Raw genomic sequence first — 22698 nt, forward strand, 5'->3', positions numbered from 1 at the left:
TTACCTGTTCCTGTGTATTTCTGCCATCAGATATATATTCTGAACCTAATCTCTATACTTTGCATCATGTTGAAGGGAAATTGTATATTCTAGAAGCAGTAACTCTTCCTATCAGCCATGTTCCTATATGTTGGTAATACCATTCTGTTCCAATACTCCCTTTATTATGCCTTATTTAATAAGCCCTTATTAGGATTCAAATACTTATTCTTTCTTATTTACTCCATGACCATGTGCTAAAAACATGTCAATACTGTAAGCCCCTTTTATTATGAATTACACTTTCCCTGGCCTCATATGTTCCAGAAAGATGCAGGTAATTAATATCAGCACTTGCTTTAATGAAAAATAACTCTTCAATAACTTTTATGTCAGAACCAGCAGAGTAAACACTATTTTCTTCCATGTGAGTATCAGTAATGAATAGATTCACCTCACCAAAACTTTAATATTTATCACATAGATACCCATGTTTGAGTTAACTCTCTGTTCTCTTTATTGGTAATAAGGAATAGACAATTTCAGGACACAATTCATCTGACCTGTTCTAGACATCTGCTTGAGAATAAGGTGAGTCCAACTCTGAAACTATGTATTTTTCTCCATTATAAAGGGGATTTAGGAAATCTTGCTCAGACATATATGTCTGCATTTCATTAAATAATTACCACTGTAGGTGTCTCTGGATCAGACTTTTACCGGTATTAAGTTGATTGTATGCTCAGCATTGAGATATTCATGTGATTCATGTAACTCATCTAAAAGTTTCATAGGTGAATAGGGGGCCTGAGTGTCACTGGAACTGTGATTTGCTTGGGCCTCACAATTTCCACAGTGGGTCTTGTACCACCTTAGTTGCATAACCCTTCCAAAACTGCATGGTGCAACATCTAAAAAACTTGAATCTGAACCTTTGTCTCAAGATAGATAATTGGTGTTAAGGTAGGAAAAAATACTGCCTTGCTCATTGGTAAAAAGTTGTGGAACTTAAAAAGGGTGAACAGAGAATGGAAATAAAATGTGCTTTGTAGTTTCTGTATTTTGGATAAATACCAATAAACAGAGTTGGTAATTTGCATAAGTCTTACTGAAGTCCAATAAACATATGCCCTCAGCTGGGTTAATACATCATGTCATTTACCTTGTTCAGAGTTACAAAGCTTGCTTCAAGTAAAACAAAATATGTGGAATGCTGATGGATGTACAGAGTTTTCTTTGGATCCATATCCATGAGTTATAATATACAGATTATTAAACATGGGGGCCAGCTTTGTACCTTTAGTATGCTGTGCCACACAGATTACCAAGGTATTCTGTGGTTTAGTATATGGTTACGATCACACAATAAGTAAACTAACTGTGCTGTATTGGCTAGGTTTTCTCATCTTTCAGTTGTATCAAAAGCAGGTCTGAATCACCTGCCTCACTGACCCTGAATCATTTCCCTTTTGCTGACTACCTCTGTGGATCTAACTTCATTGGGGTTGCATAGGCACAATGTCCTTCTATATCTAAATGTACCTAAATGATCAATAAGCACAGTTTCAGCTTCCTTGACTGCTTTAACTGTTAACAAAAAGTGCTTCTTTGGCATTTTTTATTTCTGTGCAATTTTCGGATTACCTCTTTAGCCAATTTAGGTGGGACCGCCCTGAGAACAGGTAAGAGTCTAGTCTGGACATAGTATAAGAAAAGAATTTGCCTGTGTATCTTGACAGCAATAATATTAGTACCCCCCAGTATCTGGTTACAAAATATAGGTATGACTAACCTCAGTACATTATCTGCACTCCCTATTCTCTACTGGAAAGGATGTGACCTAAGTATAGACATTGGCATTTTCAGAGACCAGAATTCCTATTCCATTTTGGATTTTTGGATTGCCTCAGTCTTTCCATGGATTAGCCTAGACCATTTTTTCTGCCTAGTTTGCAAGTGAGTTCTGGTGCTGTCTCAGCTCACAGGGCAAAGACTTTGTCCTGCAGCTGTGTCTCGTCTCAGCCCGCACCTAGAATCCACCAATGGCCCTGGCACTGACCCAGTGCCCCCAGCTGGCAGTCACCCACCTGATTTGGGAACTCACCTGCATCTGAGATACAGATCATCAGAGATGATCCTGCTCACCTGTTTATGTGACAATCCTCACTCTTTGTTCTGCCACCGTCTCCAAGGGACACTCCTGATAGAAGTGTTGAGGGAGAATTTTATCAGCGTTGTGAAATGACAATGTTTGAAGGTAGACTTCCAAAGGCTTTTTATGGCCCAGTTTCTATTATGGAAAGAAGAGAGGTGTGTTTCTGGTAGGTGATTTTCTTTGTTTTACCTATCTCTCTGTAGTGTTCTGGATGGATAGAATTTCACCAGACTAGAATTACAAAATCCAGATACTTAAACGTTTCTTCTTTTTACATACTTGGATCTCTAAAAATCTCCCGTTAGAACATATTTTCTTCCAACCTTGGAGACTACTTTGGGAAATCTTTCTGTTTACTTACACCCTTTCTTGTTCCCTTCCTCTTGTTCCCCTCTAAACTGCTCCCTTTCATGGAAAACTAAACCAAACAAAAGAAAACTGCAAAGTAAAAAATAAACAAAGCTTGTATCTTTGTTTGACAACAGCTATCTCTAAGAATACTTCCCAGGATTGTGCTGTATTTTTTGGCTTGGCCTTTGATTTGCACAGGAATTTCTTGTTATTTTACAATATTTTAAGAAGGTAGTTTCTTCCATTTGCTCTGAAGGAATATTGGGGAATCATATCTTCATTAAAATAAATGTGTCTTGATAAGTAGAATCTAAATAGGTCATGATGAGTAGGCTTGAAATACTCTCTTTCAGCTTACGCCTGCTTTCTGTGGGGTGAAACTACTTAACATGAGGTGTGCTCTGGAATTACCTGACTTGAGGGAGTTTAAGTACAATTGATATAAAATATGTCTTCTGTTCCCCTCAGTTTCTCTATTTATTTATATCTCTGTCTGTTCATGTGTTTTGCCAAAAATAACAGTACTTGGGTTGATAAAGTACAACTACTCAGTAGCTGATTAATGCAATATTTAAAGAGAAAGTTCCACCAGTAAATATCTGTGATGTTCTCAGCAGGAACCTGACAACTGGAATTGCTGATAGGAGTCAAGGGAAAAAGTGCAGTTAATAATTTGTAGATATTTACACCTTTACTGGTTTCTTTCATGGTACAAAGGCATTAGCAACAGTGACAGAAACGAGGTATGAGCCATTTACTTGGGCTATCTGGAGGGATTTAATCTCACTTGGGTCATGGAGTTGAATTCTCTGGGAATTGGTGTTACTGTGATAGGCTGTATCCGAAGGCCTGGAGTGCAGAGATAAGACTTTAAGTCCATCTGGAATTAGAAGCAATAGAATTAACTGGATTGTAATGCTGTAAACCTTTTGGTTCAGATCCTGAAATGCCTCTGGATGGTAGTTCAAATATCTTCCAGATGGAGGTTTGGCTCTGGGACCTTTATGCAAGACAAACATTAACGATGTCAAGGACTTTTTTGGAGCGTGCACATTAAAATCAGCCTTATGTGGTTCAGCATGCTTTTTGTTGTTTAGTCTTACGGTTTTCTTAATATGGCGAGGAGGATGGTTTACTTGTTTAAAAAGTCTAATTTTCCACTTCACTGGCACTCACATGTTTGTTTGTGGTTATTTGTTTTAAAGGAAGACCAGGAACGTGTTTGAAAGGTCATTGCTTCTCTAACAAATGAGGCAAGGCTGAATGTAGCTGGCATATGCATATCAATTTGAGATAACAGGGATTTTTATAATGAAAAACATAAAACAGTTATAAAAGAGATGTTAAGGGTTGGGGTGTGGTTTGTTTTTTTTTTTTTTTTTTAATTTATTTTTTGTTGTTCCTACTCCCCCCCGAGTTAGGTTTTTCAAGAGAATGTTTTAAAATATTGGATATATGGAGACCTACTGATACATGCATATTTTCCATAATGTAGTGTATTTTCTGTGATTGTACATTGTAATTAGACAAAAGTGACAATGTATGAGTTGATAGATTAAGGATGCTTAAGGATGAGAAGTTAAATGCAAACCATGATTGTAAAAGACAACAATTTGTTTTTCTGAGCTTAAAATCAAGCAGTTTCCACTAGTGTAATAGGAAATACTGTCTTTACATCTGCTGAAGTGAAATAAAATTCCAGTACAGAGCTGATGATATTTTATGTTGTTTGTTTGTAATACTAACAGACAATACTGGTTCAGGGATTTGTTTAAATTTTATTTTAATTTTTTTAAGATCTGAGTAGAGAAGAAATCCTTCTGATTTCAGTGGAAAATGTGATTCTATAACAAGCGCTTGTAGGACCACTTTTTTAATTCTGTAATAATTCTTATTTTTTATGTCAATGTTATTAACATTGTTAAAATTATGCTAAATTTAAAAATGAGGACTTCTCAGTAGCTCCAAGGAAATTTGAAATAAATCAATGTTATGGATTTAGAAACTGGTGGGCAAAGAGAGAAAGTATCATTCCCACAGCCACTCAGTAGGCAAGTGAGATCTCTGAACTGAAGCCTGTTTTTTTTCAAATCCCCGTCCAGAGCTATTCCTATTAGATACTGGACTACAAACACTTTCTATAATACAGTAAATTGATTACAATGGAACTGCAATTTTCTTTCCAGTTTTAATAAGATTGTGTTTTGTGCTTGTGTGACTATCTCAAAGGAGTTATACCTGATGGGAGTTTGTCCAATGCAGTGCATGGGTATCTTCAGTGTAATTAAATGCTTTTGAATTATTAACATGTATAAGTGTATATCTGTAGTCATGTGGTGATAGTACCAAAGCTCTAGAGAAAAAAAACTTCTTTTTGAACGTATTTTTCCACCTGAGGGAGTTTGGAAGAATGTAGCAGGTGAGAGCCCAAGAATCATGAGCATGAATACATTATTTTATCTTGTTTAAACTTTTAATGTTTTTTTTTAGCTCAGTGTTTTGTCAAAATGCACAGTAGCTCAAGAATATTTGTTTGGTGTTCTATCACTATGCAAACTTTTAGAAATTGTATGAGAGGAAAAATTATGACCTTGTATTGACAATTCACAAATTGTTCAAGTGGAATTGATGGAGGGATATTGTTATGAATTAAAAATAAAGTAACATAACACTGATCTGTAAAATAGCAGTCATTAGTCTATGTTAGAGTTCTGTGTAGTTATATTATAACATTTTACTGATTTTTGGCTCTTACTGGCATTCCAAATTAATGAATCTGAGAAGGGACATTACATTGTCTTTTAACTTTTTATAAAAAAAAAAAAAAAAAAAAAAAAAAATTCCAGCTGGTGACTCTTTATAGCTTCACTTCTAGGTATAGACAGGTATAGCATCTCATAACTTGAGAGAGGTAAAGAGGTTGGATGAAGGTGACTAATTACTTGGTTTTCTTCTCCTCCAGGAAGGATTCAGTGTAATTGAGCCTTTTGGTTTTCAGAGGCATTCAATGTGTAGTATCAGTTTTTGCAAGGAGGAGGTACTCCACTACATTTTCTTGTCTACAGTCTGTACTCTGTAGAGGTGATAGGATTGCGTATGTTTTATCTGTGCGAAGAGAAGCCATTACCTCAAATTATAATTACCTTGTTTCCAGAGTTGTAGTTTTGGGTTATTAGTTGCTCTGCAGTTGTACTGTCTGTTCAGTCCAGAGCACACCAAAACTTGAAATAAAATAACAACTTTTACCTAATACAGAAACTGAGTCTTGAAGAAATATGCAAAACCTGGAATGGTGAACACATTTGTAAAGAGTTGTGTAGAATTGAATTTTTGAGGTAGTGTGTGTGTTTGAGGAAGTGCTATACTGCACATCTACGTTCTGATTAAAGTGTCAGTTCTAGATCCTTTTCATTATAACTAAATTTGTTATAGCTAAGCCTGATGATAAATAAATAAAAAGTATTATTAAGCCACTGTCATAGGCACTGAACTGTGAACTAGTCATAATATTAATTCTAGTTAATCACCTCAGTCTTATTTGTTGTCATGGTTTACATTGAGCCATAAGCAAGGAAAACAACATCATAGTGGTAGTTAGAATGTTAGTTTTGCATTGTAAAATGCCAAACATATACATAATATATGTCTTTCCTTGTGACAATAGAAACGAATAGTAAAAGAGATTGCAATAAAAGGAAACTCCGGCTTCAGAATAAAATGTAATAAGAGTCTGTGGTAATGCAGATTAGTCTGCGTTTACTGTCAAGCCAGTGTAGAAGTACCCTGATCTTATGTCTGAGGGTCTACTCTTTTTTTTTTAAAGCTAAGAAATGGTTACCATACTCAGTTTACAAGTGGTCTTAGCCTGAAATGGATTCAGTAATTTGAATGCAAGTCATAAACTCCATAAATGAAATACAGATAATAGGTCTACAAAACTAAAATCTTTTACTTGCCCTGTTCAGAATTCAGTGGAAATCTCAAGTTTACCATGAAATTAAATGATGTTTTATATAGCTTCTAGATGATCTGTCCTGAATTATGCATTTCAGAATATCTTGATAGCAGTCACCTTTTAAAGTAACCTATTTCTATACATTCTAATGCTTGTGAAGTGACTTCAGACATACCATCTGTGACTACAGATTTGCCCATTTTATAGTAGAGTGAAATACTCTCTGGTATGTGGAAGGAAACCAAAAGCTACATCTAGGAAAGCACTGATGAGTCTGAAGCAGGGTGGATGCAGAGTGGAGTTGTCTAAGTAATGCCTTGCTCAGTTGTCTTTTAAAACTTGCAGGTGTCTGTCTTTTCAGAACACTGGAGCAAAGGGAAATTCAATGCATATTCCTAAAAGTCCTCTTATTTAAGAAAATCACCTCCTAGAATCACATGAACCATTCAGAGTAAGTATAAAGAAATAAGCATTTCTCCAATTTAATCTCCTTCAAAGCCTGCTCTAGTAAGACATTCACAGAGATCACCTTGTATGCACAAACAAGATTAGGTTGTTACAAAATTCAGGTGCTAGGGGCGCCCCTTACCTTTATGCAGGGGCCTCCTCAGGAGCTTCTGTCAGAAAATGGGAGAGCTGGGTTCAACTGCCCCTTTAGCCTGAGTTGGTTCACTTTTACTGTGATTTAAGTGAAAACCATAAAGATTGACTTGAGGCATTTTCCAGTTGTTCCAGTATGTAGAAAATAAATCAAGATTCATGCACAAAGAGAGATGGAGATGAAAAAACGGCTGAACTGCAGCATTTAAAGCATTGCTTTAGGAGAAGAAGAATTCTGCAAATTTGATATTAGATTATAGGAATGTATTTCTGTGTTATTAAATCATGTTATGCCACAAAAATGATTAGAGGGACAGAATACCTTTCATATGAGGAAAGGCTGAGAGAGTTAGGGTTTAGCCTGGAGGAGAGAAGGCTCTGGGGAGACCTTATTGTGACCATTCAATACTTAAAGGGAGCTTATAAGAAAGATAGAGGTAGACTTTTTAGTAGGGCCTGTTGTGATAGGACAAGGAGTAATGGTTTTGAACTAAAAGGAGGTAGATTCAAACTGGACATAAGGAAGACATTGTGACATGACGAGGGTGGTGAAACACTGGAACGGTTTGCCCAGAGAAGTGGTAGATGCCCTGTCCCTGGAAACATTCACAGTCGGGTTGGGCAGGGCTCTGAGCAACCTGATCTAGCTGAAGATGTCGCTGCTCACTGCGGGTGGGTTGGACTGGATGACCTTAAAAGGTCCCTTCTAAGCCATTCTATGATTCAGTGATTGTTTTGGATCAACTCCTCCCTTTATATGAACTACCTTGATGGCAAAGACAGGATCCTGAACTTTACTCTTATGTCAGATTTCTAGAGGTCACAACTATAGAATTTACTGGAGGTAGCTGCTATGCTAAATCTTTTGAAGCATAGAAGCATTAATTAAACAAAAAACCCCAAATCTGTCTGTATCTAGCATTCAGAGGAAAATTCAGGTACCATAATCCAAAACCAATTCATAGCTGAGGGATTTTTCTGCTGTGAAAAGAGGTCCTGTACCGTCAATCATACAACACCAGAGAGGAAGTTCTGTTTCACAGGGGTAAATGCTCCCTTGTCTTTATTTCCTGCCCTTTTTTTCTTTTTTTTTTTTTTTTTTTTCAGCATTTTGGTCCCTTTTCCTGCTTTTCTTAATTTCTTCCCAGGCTGTCATACTAGCTGCTCTCACTGACATGTGCATGCTCAGATGTCTGACTGCCAGCCAGGGGTTCTGTGTGACGGATGGAATCTTTCATAAAGATTTCACTGACCTGCCTGGCACAGCCTTAATTGTTAGACACTAGCTGTGTGCTTCTGTGAAATGTTTAAAGAATCATCTTTTACATTTCTTGATGTGTATTAGCAGGATCATGTTTGGAGAGAAGAAAACACAAACCAAAACCTAAAAACACTGCTTGAAACATAACCTTGAATAAATCTAATTTGCCTGATGAAGGGTTTTCTGTATTTCAGAATACTTAAAATAAAGATACATTTACCTGTGAATTCTGTGGTAGGTATGTAGTTTCCAACAAATGTAGCACTCAGGATGGGGAAAGTGAAGATGGCAATTTTAGTTGTTTGTTTTTAAAAAAAGTCTTTGGTTTCCTATTACATTTCATTTTGAAAAAGAGGAATATTGTTGCTGAAATTGATATGATTTTGTCTTTCAGGCTTTCTGATTATGTGTAAAATCAAAAATTGACTATATAGCAATCTATTTTCTTCAGATACCGTAGTGTGTAATCTTGATTTTACAGTTTTATACCACTACAGTAACTGAAAAAAATCACTTGAACACCTTATGAAGTTAGTCTCTTGCTGGTGGCCCTTTTGCTTTAGACCTTTGTGTTGATTAGTTGAGAAATTTATTCTTAGTTAAAATGTGGAATGGATTTCTACTTTTTTCCCCTTCATGAATATAACTAGTATCCTCAGAGCATGGGAGAATCTTTGGACAAAGTAAAAACAGTGGAAATAAGGGCAGTCGATAGCACAGAGAGGGAAAGGGAATGCTAGAAACATGTAGCTAAGGGCACTATACTCTCCATATGGATCTACCACCGCCTGTGTAGTTTATCTGACTGTTGTCTCTGGACGTGTTGTCTAATGATGATTTATGAAGGTGAGTCAATGATCTGATGGCTTCTCTAGGTATTGTCCCTAATGGGAATGCTCTAGATTCACCTCTCCGACAAAAGTTGTTTTAAAATCCTTGTCAAAGGAAAATATTTAAAATTGAATGATATGATACACAATTATCATGTCTGAATTAAATTATTACTGTGGAATATTCATGAGGGTTATTTTTTTTTTTATTTTACATCTTTGGTTTATTACCTTTGTTTAACAACAACTTGAGTTAATTTGAATTACAAGGTGTCTAATTTGCATTATTAGAAAAATGCTAATTGTAGTCCTTGGCTTGTATATTAGCTTATTTTAGATTTTGTGGTTTTGTGCACTATTTCATTTAGTTCATATATTTCCCAAGCAGACATAAGTTATGATTCATTCAAACTGCAGGACTGGCCAGATTTTCGCTGCCTAGAATGTATGAATTTGCTTAAATGTTTCTGTAGGACAAAGCTTTTAGATTAAATTGTTTCATGTTCAACATGAAATTATAGTTGTAACAGGAGAATAAAAAAACACCTTCACACAGAAAATATATTTTCTAGCCACCCTGTTCTGAAAGATTCTCCTTAAGAAAGGAAAAGTTCAGTCTAATTGCCATTAATTGTGAATTACAGAATCACCAGCATGTTTTCACACTAAATTTCCAATATGTTTAATGAATTTGAACACTACCACCCAGTTCTGGAAAGACCTGGGGATTTCCTACCAGATCCTGAAGGTGCTTCACCTCTGAATGACTGACATTTCCCTGGAGCTCCTGGCTTGCAGGCATTGACTCCTTGTGTGGTTGTGGATGGTTTATCCTTACACTAATGACCGTTTTTTATTTTTTTTTTTATTTTTCACTTGTGCAAACCCCTTCCCCCTTGCACGGAGTTGTGGTAGGGGCCCTGGGGGAGGCTGCCTTGTGCGGCCCAGGCCTGGCTCTGCCTGGGAAGGAGGGCTGCCATGGGGCTGCTTCTTACAGCCTGGGAAGTCCTGTGGGACAAAATCCATGTTCTGCAGGCAGCTGCCACTTTAGGAAAAGCTGAACTACAAATTAAGTTTTAATTCAAATTTAGTCAGTTTACAGCTTGTAATTGTGAGTTAGGGGTGGAAAAGGTAGAAAGATGAGCAGTATTTTAGATAGACTTTGAAAATAGCCCTTCCACTTCCTGACTTCAGCCAAAAGATCTTAAAACATGGATTAATATTTTTAATGTAGAGAGTTATAACTCAAAAAAACGTGAGTGTTCTTGTTCTTGATGGGGTGTGCTCAGCTTGACCTAGAAGAGGGATGTGTCTGAGACTTTGATATCTCCCATCTGTGAGCTCCTTGGTCTTGTGGTGATCTGCCTGCTTCCCTTTTGGAAGATCCCTGAAAAGTCACCACAGTAGTAACAACAACTGAAACCAGAGACCCCTTTTTAAAATTATTTTTATTCTGTGCACCTGCCCGATGAAGGTGTGGCTTCCTGGCTGTTGAAACTTTTCTGTGCCCTTGTTCTCAGGGCTTTATGGTGGTTGGGGTCCTCAGCCAATTGGGGCTGGTATTGGCCAGAGGTCCAATTCGGCTTGGATATAGAGGGAGTCCCCTGGGGGAGCCATTTTGAGCTAGTCCCTCCTAGAGTAGCGTGCTGCAGGTAAGGACTCTCCCCTTGGGTTGGGATGCTGCCTAAGGAAACTCCTTGCAGTCCCTATGGGTTGGGACGCTGCTCGAAGAAGTTGCTTGAGGTTGAGAGTCCTTTTTTTATTTAGGTGAGTGATTGAGCATTTTGGGTTGCCGTTAAACCCCTGGAGTTTGTGTGGTGACGGTTTGTTCTCCTCTCAAGGACATTTGAACCTGCTGTTTGTATGTTGGTGGAGTGTTGATTAATTGTGCTAAAAAAAATATATATATTTTTATTGTTTATTTCTTTATTTAGGAGTTTCTGCAACAACTGACCTTAATAGGATTTGCTGGTGTTAACACTTTTAACTGTGGATCACTTTTTTGAATGCTCTAATTTCAATGGACACAATAGATACGTGGCATGTTTAGACAATTACAGATATTTTTTCCAGTTCTGTGTTCTTTCAATCTTGAAAAACCACTTAATGCCATCCAGACAGAGTAATATATTTTGCATTTATAGATTAGAAATCATTAGTCTGACAGATTATTTCAATGGCATTTGATTGGTTGTTTTAGGATACTCTACATCCACTTCTTTCATAGATATATATCATTCCTCTCAAGGAGGAATGTCAAGCAACAGCAGGATTTTTTTGGTTCAATTTCTCAGCTGCAGTTGTATTTGAATTCTTTTTATTCTCTTTTTGCCCCTTTTTGTTGGGGAGGGCCCACTGAAATAACCATCCAAAATCACGTTATGAATTAGTTTTTTGCTTAGAGTATATAAAAGCTGTTTGTTCTGACAACACAATGCACATTGTAAAATATTACTGATGAAGAGGTGTCTCTAGAGACCTTTATCTTGGGTGTCATATGAGCCTTCATTATGTAGCTGATCAGTGGGGTTACTCTTGCAAATCCATGTCCTATAATACAATATGAAAGAAAAGAAAGGCGAAAATTTACTAAAATAATTTTAGTAACATGTTTTATTTGTTTAGGGTTTTTAAACAAAGATACCTGTGATAAGAAAGAAGAAGTAACGATCAATAAAATAACACGATGGAAATTACTTTTTACTATTCTTACCTGCAGTTCCAGTTAGAAATGCGGCTGTCCGATCTTTGAATTGAAATAACTAGCACATGGGAAGTCGTCTTAATTGTACAACTGCAAGCCATTCAGCAAATTGTCAGCTACTTCATTTTGGAAGAGTTATAACTATTGACATTAAAACTGCCAATTTACTAATTAGGCTGGGCACTCTGAAAGGAAAATTTCATCTCTAAGATACCACTATAAATCAAACCAGTAGGTTCAATCCCACAAAGACTTAAAGCATCTGATTAACTCTGCTTCAGTATTATTTCTCATATGAATAAAGCTATCCATGTACTTTATTGATTGCTCTAATGACCAAAGTCAATAATAACCAAAAGATTTCTTCTGATGGATTCTTTAGTGTGGTGTGTAGACTAAGCAGTTAATCCCAGTCCTCCCATTCCTTTCCCACAAGCTCCTTTAAAACTAGCCCTAAGACTAATTTAGTAGTCTCTTCTATACTGTGCTCCCTGCTGTATGGGAGATTCCATGTCCAAGTCGGTCTATTGTAGATTAGTTAGTTTTACCTGCAGTGAATTGTGCAGTAGGGGACACTTTCACTGCTATCTGATATGACATGCAGACTCACATCATTCACAATAACATTTTTAAAATGTGGGGTGTAGGAGAGAACAACTTCAATATGTTATTAAATAAATTGCAGGTTACCTCTTGCATCCATGCATCCTATCATCTGTATCCTAGTCAGTTGGTATCCATCTTGCCAGGGATGTCAAAAAAAAAATAGTTTTGGAAGAAAACTTGTTCTCTTACTGCTAGAAGTGGCCTTTGCAGGTCTGTATAAATTGTGGGCAAGCTTTAATTACCTCTGCCTTTGGGCTAAGTTTTATGGGTAAGCAGAGGTTTTTGGTCATAAAGGCTGCTAATCTGGCAGTGTTTTACCTCCAATAGATTATCTGATGCAATAAATTTTCAAGTATTGTAAATAGAACATCTGTAAAAGGCTAGCAAGAACTTCCTGGCTAAATCAGTAGTAATCTCTTTTATTAACTTTACTGTTATCTTCTCTCTCTAGTGGTGGATGCTGTTAGGCTCTGCTTTGGGAATTTGGAGAAATGTGTCTTCTGCTAAACTGGATACTGCTGTTCATAGAGTTTTATTTAGGAACAGAATAATGTCTAGATGATATCTGAGCATTCAGTAGAAATCTAACAAGGGCCTTATTTAATAAACAGTCTAGTTATATTCATAATTCTCAAGGTAAAGAATGCTGACATAACTATGAAGTTTTACATGAATGTTATGATTCAAATAATAGGTATATTTCTTCTGAATTAAAATGAGATCTTCAATCTCCTTGCTATTAGAAACATGCTCTATGAATCTTTTCTGATTAGTCCAATTGAGTATCACTCACATAACAGCTGATTTTTTCTTAGTAAGTGCTTCAAAAGATGATCAGATTGCTCTCCTAAATGAAGCCTGTTAAGAACTTAAAAGGTGGATCAGTGTATCTAAAAGTCTTAATTTTTCTGTCTCCATTACTGCACTAGTAAAATAGGATGGAAGCTTTTATTTGAATGTGTTACTTCTGATCATAGCATGGATATAACAATTTATCATTCAGCAATGTCGTTCTAAGGACCACTGTGGAACATGAAGAGCAAACTATGTTCTCGGTTAGGGATGCTGAGAAAAAGTATGAATGTACTGGTTTACCAATAGTAACATCAGGCTTAATACCAGTTTGTCTATCTAAGAAAAAGCCCTGTTCTTCCTTTTCACAGATTCTAGACTTTGCCAAGTTCCTTGGGGGTTTGTCACCTGCTGACCCTTTTCCAGCCTTACCCATCTGTTCGGAGACATTCATGAGCCTGCAGGATCTGACTCTATAATCATCTTGCAAGTCACTTGCTCTGAAATACTAGAGAGGTAGCATAAGAAGAATAAAAGTCTTGAAAGGTGCTAGATTTTATAGAGGCAGACAAGCTTTAGTCAGGTGGTGCTGAGGGAGGCAACTCGTTATTTAGTAAAAATGTCTATGCTGTTGTAGGAAAATGTGTGTTCCCTTATAACATTATTTTTGTAGGCTGAAATTCTTGGGTTGTGAAAGTGAACTCAGAGTTCCATTGAGAAGAGTAGAATAAACAACAGCAAAAAGATTGCATAATCTCTGCTAATATGGGTTAGGTTTGTGACAGTAGGTGAGATCAATTTCTGTTCATGTAATATTCATTGCCTGTGTTAAACTGTGTTTGCATGTGTATGTTTACCATCAGAACACATTTTGGTTCCTACTACAGCTGGGGGACAGTGGTGTCTGTACTGGCACTGAAAGCAGGGAATTGTGGTAGCTTGTTGTGGATACCCGTGTTACAGACTAGTAAAAAGGAAATCAATTCTTATTAGTTAATCCCAGCATTTTGGGGAGCTTTTTTGTCTTACTGCCTCAAGATACTAAAACCATACTGAGGTGGCACCACACAATGGTTAGCTCTTCAAATACTCTCATGCAGACAGCTCAATAGCTATCATTTTGCAGACAAGTCTGAATGCTTGCATGGTTTGCATTAGATTTAGCACTTTTTCAGTGACTTGTATGCTGATTTTTAAACCTTCAAGTACCTGATATTATTTCTTAGATAATTTTAAAAATCCTTCTGCATTATTACTTGTCCCTTGGTTGGGTCATTTGCTGAACACTTTAATGACTTGTGTTTCTTATGTAGATATTAGCAGGTACAAAGATGTGTTTTAATGGTATTCTGCTCCATGTTGTTCACTGGGGGAGAGTATAAAGTGGGGAAAATACAAAGCGTTGAATATAGAGATACTTTTAAGCCTTTTCAGTGATTCAGAGTCTTTGAATCACTGGTTCCTATTACTGACCTCTGTTTCTGACCTTCCCCTGACTTCACAGGTCAACAGTTCTCTCAGCAACTGCATGTTGAATAATTTGTCATCTGAGATCTCTAGATAATATTTCTGTTCTCAGAATTTTTTTTTTTTTTTTTTACGTGGTCATTGACCAAAATTCAGTTGTGGTTCTACAGTACAGTATAAAATCAGATCTTGGCTATTAGATGAAAAGTACACTGAGTAGGGTGTACTGTCCACTGTACAGGGCACCAGTACAATATATGGATGGAATGTGCAAAAGTTTCCAGTATTTCCCTTATGCATTGAAAAAAGCACCTCAAATCCTCCTGATCCTTTATATGCTGCATAAGAGGTTCAGTTCGAGTTTAATATGCTGTTTGGCAATTATCATATACCCAAAGCATAAAAATTTCCATACCTGGCTATTTGGGAAATGCTCAGCTGCATTTGACATGACTTTTTCTATGCAATGATATACTAGTGTTCTTTCTTTATTTATTCTGTCATTTTCCCATTTAGTCACCAGAAGTTTTCTCTGATACATACATTTTAATGCATAGCTTTCTCTGCTGTGAGCCATTTGGCTGTGTATAAGAGGGGCAGTTGCTTTAATCTCGCAATCAGAAGTCTTTGTTCTGCTCACAGTGTGTTCTTGATTAATGCAAACTAATAATTACAAACACTACAGCATGCAGTGTTACAACACCACAAGTGATTGGCTAGCCTGCAGTTTGACAGGCTTTTCTTAGACTCAAGAAAGAATGATACAAAAATTGCATTTCAAAGTGTTTATCTTGCCAGAATTCCTAATTTTATTTTGACGCAATTATAGCAATGACATTTAGTAGGCCTGTCGCTAAAGAAACATTAACATTTTGAATACGCAGTGTTTTTCCAAGGACAAATGTCTTTTCCGCTTTTTTTTTTTTTTTTGGAAGGTGGAAAACTGAAATTCTCAAGCATGCTAAATCTTAGAAGTGTATTGCATTATCATTAATAATAAAATATGACCCTGAAGAATGCTAAGCATAGACATGGTAAAGGAGATTTTCCCCTTCCTACAAATTTGAAAAGTGAGGCATAGAATTTTGTAGGGTTTTTTGTTTGGTTGGGTTTGATTTTCTGTTACATTTTTTCCCCTGATCATCACTGACAGATAAGCACAAACTTAAGATACTCTGTCAGTCTATTTTGGACTTTTCCTGCTGGATTAATTTTTCCTTTAAGAACATGATCTAACTCTTGCTAGAACAAAGAAAATGTGGTTAACTTAACATTACCCAGACCCAGCTCTACCAAAAGAGTTAAATACATCTTACTTTCTTATGGGTTTTCTCTCCATCATAAGAGCTAATGTGAAGAAGTATTGAATAGGGCAGGGTTTTTTTGAGGGGGAAAAAATAGGAAGCTTTCAGCTACAGTGTGAGTGAACAGCTGAATAGTTGCTGATAGTGTGGGACTGTGCTACTAGTTCCCTGTATATATGCTTTTATCATGCCTTAAGTGGAAGATGACATTCTTATTTCAGAGCCACTTCATGAAAAAAGTACTCCTGTGTGCATGAGAAGTGTCATGGGGAAATTACTGCAGAGAGTGAGAGGACTGTAAGTTTACACCATGCCATATAGCACACTAGCTCTGCCTGGTAGATAAGTTCTTAAAAAGTAACTACAAAATTCATACTATTGCTGTTACTATTAATAAAGATATTGCCATATTAAGTATATTTGGACCTGATCTGGTAGGAGTTGAATTCTAACAGTGGTTGATATTTCATCAATCCCTTTCTGTTCTGGTTTCTTTATGGATACTTTCCTGATTATATTTTGCAGATCAGCTGCTTATTTCTCAACTACTGTAAGACTGCCATAATCGCATAGTGACACTGTTTCAAATCCTTTTAAAATATACGCTTTTCTAGAATCTCACTCAACCTTATAAATGGTCCTATGAATGTTTTCTTTCTTGCTTAAGTGTTACTATGTCGTCTTAAATTTTTGTGATTATGGACTTAGACCAGCAAACTACTGAATACCTGAAGTTTTTTCCTGAAGTAACTTCAGAGAAGTTAAAGGATTAATTCCTCCAAAAGGTTTAGCTTGAAATACGTTGTTCTTTTGAAATCAAGATAACTGGTACCAGAGTTGATAACACATACCTGTGGAACTGCTTGTACAAGACTATTTTAAATTATCTTAGTGTGTAGCAATATTGTGACTATTTTTGTGTGCATACTGACATAGCATCATTAACTTTGCATGATTAATACGAGATTCACAGGGGTGAAGTAACAGGAAGACTTACTATTGAAGTTATCAGGACCAGGAAAAATGTGGTTGTTCTTGGGTTTTGAGTGGGTTTTGCTGGGTGCATTTGGGATTTTCTAATTGGTTTTGTTTTTTTGATTGTTTCCCACTGTCCCTATCTTCTCCCTGACCCTAAATTTTATAAGGAACACTTGCTGCTTATATCTCATCCTTTCTTTCTAGTATCTGCTTCCTTAGTGTAAGTTATGTAAGGATTATCCAAAGATATAAAACCCTACTGAATTATTCTAAATTGGTAAAATAAATGTTCTAATAAATGTATACTAACAAATTTTAATACAAAGGAAGAGAGATAGATGTTAACTTGTTCATCTTATTTGGCTTTAATAAGTCAGTGAGTTACACAGTATCTTTATAGAGTGAAATTCTAGGCCTGAAAAAAAGAAAAAAATATAAGACTCCCATTAACAGCCACTTGTCCAGACAATGATAGCGAGTCTAACATGCTGGGGAAAATCAAAAGCTTGAAAGTGTAGGAAAAACAATTATAATAGGATATTTAAATTGCTTTCATGTAAATTTGGTAAGTATCATGTCAAACCATGATCCCAAGAGTAAACTTTTAGATGCTGTCAGGTTGTGTTACAGATCAATTGATCAAAGAATCTGCAAGAAAAGGTAATGCAGAGGACCTGGTATATAATGATTGTTAGTGAACAGGTCTTTATTACTATGAGTGTAATATATCTACATTCAGCGAGTTCCTAAAATCTGAGAAAGGCACAAGTGCTGTGTTTAGTTTTTAAAAAGAGACTCTATGTAAATTTAAGGGTGGATTTTTGAGAAAAAGCTAGAAAGATCACCTAAGAATAGTTAAATCTTGAAGGGAGATGTGGAAATTATACTAGAATCAAAGATTGTGTGCACAGAGATTTAAGGTGGACTGAACCGAAGCTAGAATGACTAAATTGTGGGGTTGGAAAAAAACAACAAAAAAAAACCCCAACAAAAACAAAAGGGAGGTTGAGAATCAAGGATGCATCTTTCAGAAAATGAGTAAAATGACTAGTGAGAAATGGAAACAAAACAAACAAAAAAAAAACAGCAAACCAAAACAAACACATTATTCCAGCACCTGAAATATAAAAATGCAATTAGGCAAGCAAAAAACCAAAAGATTATAACTTACACACAGCAGAAAAACTGTTAATGAGTCCTTTTAACGTATAACAGCAGCAGAAAGTGTACAAGTCCAATAGATGATTGCTATATAAAATAAACAGTTGGAGAGGATGAAGTATACATCTGGTTCATCCTTGGGAACACACAGGTTGGTTCAGTATGGAGGAACCTGGGAAATACCCACTAGAAGCCCCTCTGGACTTTAGGATGCATATTTCATCTACTGTTGAAGTATCTGATAGAATTCAATGTGTTTTATTAAGTTATGTGCATTGTGAAAATAAACCCAAATTTTATATATATATGATGGATTTTAAGATCGCTGTTACATTAAGGAATGAGATCTAGGAGCTGTGGTAGATTATTCCACTAAAATGCTGCCTTGGTGCTTAGTAACCATCAACAAAGTAAATCACATTTTAATAATTACTTAGGAAAGAGACAAAGATCAAATTCAGAGACAAGGCTCTGCTGTTCTTCCTGAAAAATCTCAAGAATGTTAAGGACATCTCTTCCACTTCTACTCTATCTTTTTATAATATGTGAACATCACACAGTGTACAAGACTTACTTATGTAATGCTAAAGCTTTGTAAGAGATCAAAATTCACTGGAACAGTTGATGGCATACTTCCTTTTTAAAATGTTTTAAATAATTAGTGTTGGTTTATTTTCACAAGTTCAAGTATTATTACTTTATACTTACTACATTATACTGCAACTCTTTTTCTCCCAAAAAGTCTCTACCAGTAGTCACCCCTGTGTCTGCCTGCAATGAAACTTGCACATGTTCAAGCACTTTTTGTCTTGAATGCCAGCACTTCAGCTGTGACAGTAGAGAACAGAGCTCAGCGCAGACTAACCTGTTTTACTCAACTTTTCAGATAGCTTTGAACTAACTTAGGTTGGATCCTTTTATAGATGCTACTACTATCTCAGCTGTATCTGCACTACACTGAAAAAATGTCTCATAGTTAAAAGGAGATGAATTTAGATGTGGTACTGGATTACTTCATAATCCCAACTATGATTAAAGTAACCATTAATTTCAGTGATGCATTTAAACCTCTTGGCTGCCATAATTTCCTTCTGGGTAATGTTTTCCTGAGTAGTGACACTATCCCAAACACTGAGTAATCCAAGTAGCAAATATTTTAATTACTGATATCTTCTTAGCTGTTTTTCTGCTCTGCATATGTATATATACAGTGATGAGTGCTGTTCCTTGGTGGTCAGTGTTGGAACTGGTGATGTTTGACATCTTTGCTGGCAACATGGACAGTGGGACTGAGTGCTGCCTCAGCAAATTTGCTGATGACACCGAGCTGTGTGGTGCAGCCAACAGGCTGGAGGGAAGGGATGCCATCCAGAAGGACCTCATCAGGCTTGAGAGGTGGCCCTGTGCAAATCTCATGAAGTTCAACAAGGCCAAGTGCAAGGTCCTGTACATGGGTTGTGTCAGTCCCAAACACAAATACAGGCTGGGAATTAGTGGATTGAGAGCAGCCCTGAGGAGAAGGACTTGGGGGTGTTGGTTGACAAGCTCAACATGACCTAGCGATGTGCAGTTGCAGCCCAGAAAGCCAACTGTATCCTGGGCTGCGTCAAGAGAAATGTGGCTAGAAGGTCAAGGGAGGTGATTCTCCCCCTCTACTCTGCTCTCTTGAGACCCTACCTGAAGTGCTGTTTTCAGGTCTGGGGACTGCATCATAAGGACATAGAACTGCTCAATCAGGTCTGGATCTGGGACATGAAGATGATCAGGGGGCTGGAGCACCTCCCCTATGAGGACAGGCTGAGAGAGTTGGGGTTGTTCAGCCTGGAGAAGAGGAGGCTCCAGGGAGACCTGATAGTGGCCTTCCAGTGCTCAAAGGGGGCTACAGGAAAGGTGGGGAGGGACTCTTGGTCAGGGGGTGTAGTGGTAGGATGAGGGGTAGTGGTTTTGAACTGAAAGAGGGAAGAGTTAGATTAGACCTAAGGAAGAAATTCTTCCTGTGCGGGTGGTGAGACGCTGGCCCAGGGTGCCCAGAGCAGCTGTGGCTGCCCCCTCCCTGGAAGGGTTCCAGGCCAGGCTGGACGGGGCTGGGAGCAACCTGGGCTGGGGGAAGGGGTCCCTGCCCGTGGCAGGGGGGTTGGAGATAGATGATCTTTAAGGTCCCTTCCAACCCAAACCGTTTTATTATGTCTGTAAGCTTCATATCTATTTCTCAGAATAATTTTTATTGTTTAAAAATTAAATATTTATTGGTGAGATTAATATTAAAAGCGGAGAGTTGTGCTAATGTCATTTAAATTTCTTATGTGCTGGGAAAGATTTTTATAAATGTTTGTATATATGTCATATATAGATATTCTTCTTTAATAGATCTTCCTGTTAACCACACTATTTTCAGTTGTGAAATATTAATAAGGCTGACTTGTAATCTTTAAATTTACTTGGTGTTTTGTAGTACACTCATAAATGAACTGTTTGTATTAAAAAATTCATAGCAAAGTTTGCTGAGGATTTTCTATCAATTTTTATTCCAGGTTTTTATGTGTTTTGTTTTTTTTATTAATGAGACAAATCTTGAAACTAATGTAAATATCCAGGAATCTACTAATAATTATCACTTTACATTTTCAGTATGTTGTATTATAGTTAAGTAAAGGCTTTATCTGGCAACAAGTCTAATTTGTTTACAGTAAACATTATCAAAATTCACATTAGCAGCCTATGAAAACAGATTTCAGTAAAGTGAAAACCATTTAATACTTAACAAAATACAGAAAAGCTGCTTAACCTAGTCTTTGTTATGCTCCAGTCTTTCTAACTGCATATTCTACTTCCAACTGTTCTGTTTTTTTCCTTTGTCCCCTTAATCTGCTGCAGGCCAAGGTGTAGACGGTGTTGAACCAGAAGATGAGCTTTTTAATTATAAATAAGTTTTTAATTATAAATAAGTTGTTCCCTTTCTTAAACTGAGGAAATGTATCTACTGTTTGACTCTTGTTCACAACACTGACCTCAGGATGGATGGGCTGTATGACCTGTCAGTGACTGAACTTTACTGATGAATATAGCCATATAATCTGATTGGACTTTTTCAGCGTAAACATGATAAAACTGTCTAGGTAAAGCCTAAAAGAAATAGGGGTAGGAAAAGTGGCAGCAAAGTTGACTTTTATATGTTTACTTATTAAGTAGATTAAAGCCTTTATATGCTTTGGTTTTATTTTGAAGGGTCCATCTTGCTGGGATGATGTGCTAGTTCCCAACAGAATCAGAGGTGTTTGCCAGTCCCAGAGCTGCAATGGAAACATAGCGGTAAGATTTTGTCATGTTTCTCCAAATACTGTGGTACTTAAGAGTAACTGTTTGTAGCACTTCCAACCATATTAGAATTGTAGAAATTAATGTAAATTGACATGTATGGTATACTTCAAAAGAGCTGTTCAGCATCAGATCATATATTTCTGATGTTTAGCAAAAGGGAGTAATTTGGTCAGTTGCTGCTTGGAACGAAGGAGGAAATGATTTTATGTCATCTCTTTCACTGAAGTAGGACTCTTAGATATTCAAGTATGCATAGGTTAAATACAGAATGCAGTTCTTAAATGTTTATGACAATGCTTATTTTATAATTATTGTATATATAACAGTGTCCTGAAATCTTCAAATTTCTATGTAATCTTGCATATCAGATCTTTCATATCAGATTTTCAGGCTTTTTTCCACAGAAGCAGATTCTTCACTTGATTACTTTACAATCTGTTCTCCCACATGTTCATCACTGCTGTTTACTTAAGTGTTTCTTGAAATCATGTCAATTAAAAGCCTGACTAAGAAGCAGTATAGACATCTCAAATTCCTAATGAAGATTTTTTCAAAACGTTATTCATGTGTACTTACATCTTTTCATGTGTTACATATTGTTCAATGGTATTTAATACTAAAGAGGTCTTAGAGGTATTTCCTTCTCAGGAAAAAGCTTAATTTGAGGTGTTCATTCTGGACATAGTTTTTAAAGACAAACACAAAACTTTGTACATATGAAAGGATACTATTCATTAAAGATTTGCAGATTGGGACAACATAAGTGATTTTCTTCAGAGGCAATCACCTGCTCTGGTACAGTTGTCTCTGTCTTCCCTAGCAAGACAGTTGTGAAGTGGTATGTCCATGAGGTTCCATAGGTGTCTCCTACTTGGCCACAGATGGTGTCAGGAAATATTTTATCTAACTTTTGACACCAAACTTGTTTTAACAGCACAGGATTTATGGCTGTCTCCATGCACAGCCAGCAGAAACTGATGTTTCGCAGCTGTTGGGCTTCTGTTCCTTGGTGTGTTCCTTGTAGTAGTGGCACAACCACTCTCTGGAAAGTGGCAGGTATTAGAAATTCATGTACTATTCTCTCAGCAGTACTGCACTCTGGTGTAAAAGAAAGCACCACTTTGCCTCTGGGCAGATTGGCTGTAGTTTGCCTGTTTTTATGCTTCAGGAACTACTGTAGTTGTAAGAGTTGACTGTGGCTTCCGCTCCCTGTTTGTTGTCAATGTGCTGCTACCAT

At 36.8% G+C, this 22698-nt stretch overlaps 1 protein-coding gene across 1 annotated transcript in view; it reads left to right on the top strand.

Annotated features, from left to right (window-relative positions):
* PRKN (parkin RBR E3 ubiquitin protein ligase) overlaps positions 1 to 22698 on the top strand; it is a 543490-nt gene that overhangs the window by 111357 nt on the left and 409435 nt on the right. Inside the window, exon 4 of the mRNA XM_033011713.2 lies at positions 21369 to 21452. Coding sequence (XP_032867604.2) covers positions 21369 to 21452 — 84 coding nt within the window. The remainder of the gene's footprint in view (positions 1 to 21368; positions 21453 to 22698) is intronic.

The sequence above is a fragment of the Tyto alba genome, unplaced genomic scaffold (assembly GCF_018691265.1).
Source record: "Tyto alba isolate M040663 unplaced genomic scaffold, T.alba_DEE_v4.0 Super-Scaffold_22, whole genome shotgun sequence".
In the NCBI taxonomy this organism is placed as follows: Eukaryota; Metazoa; Chordata; class Aves; order Strigiformes; family Tytonidae; genus Tyto; species Tyto alba.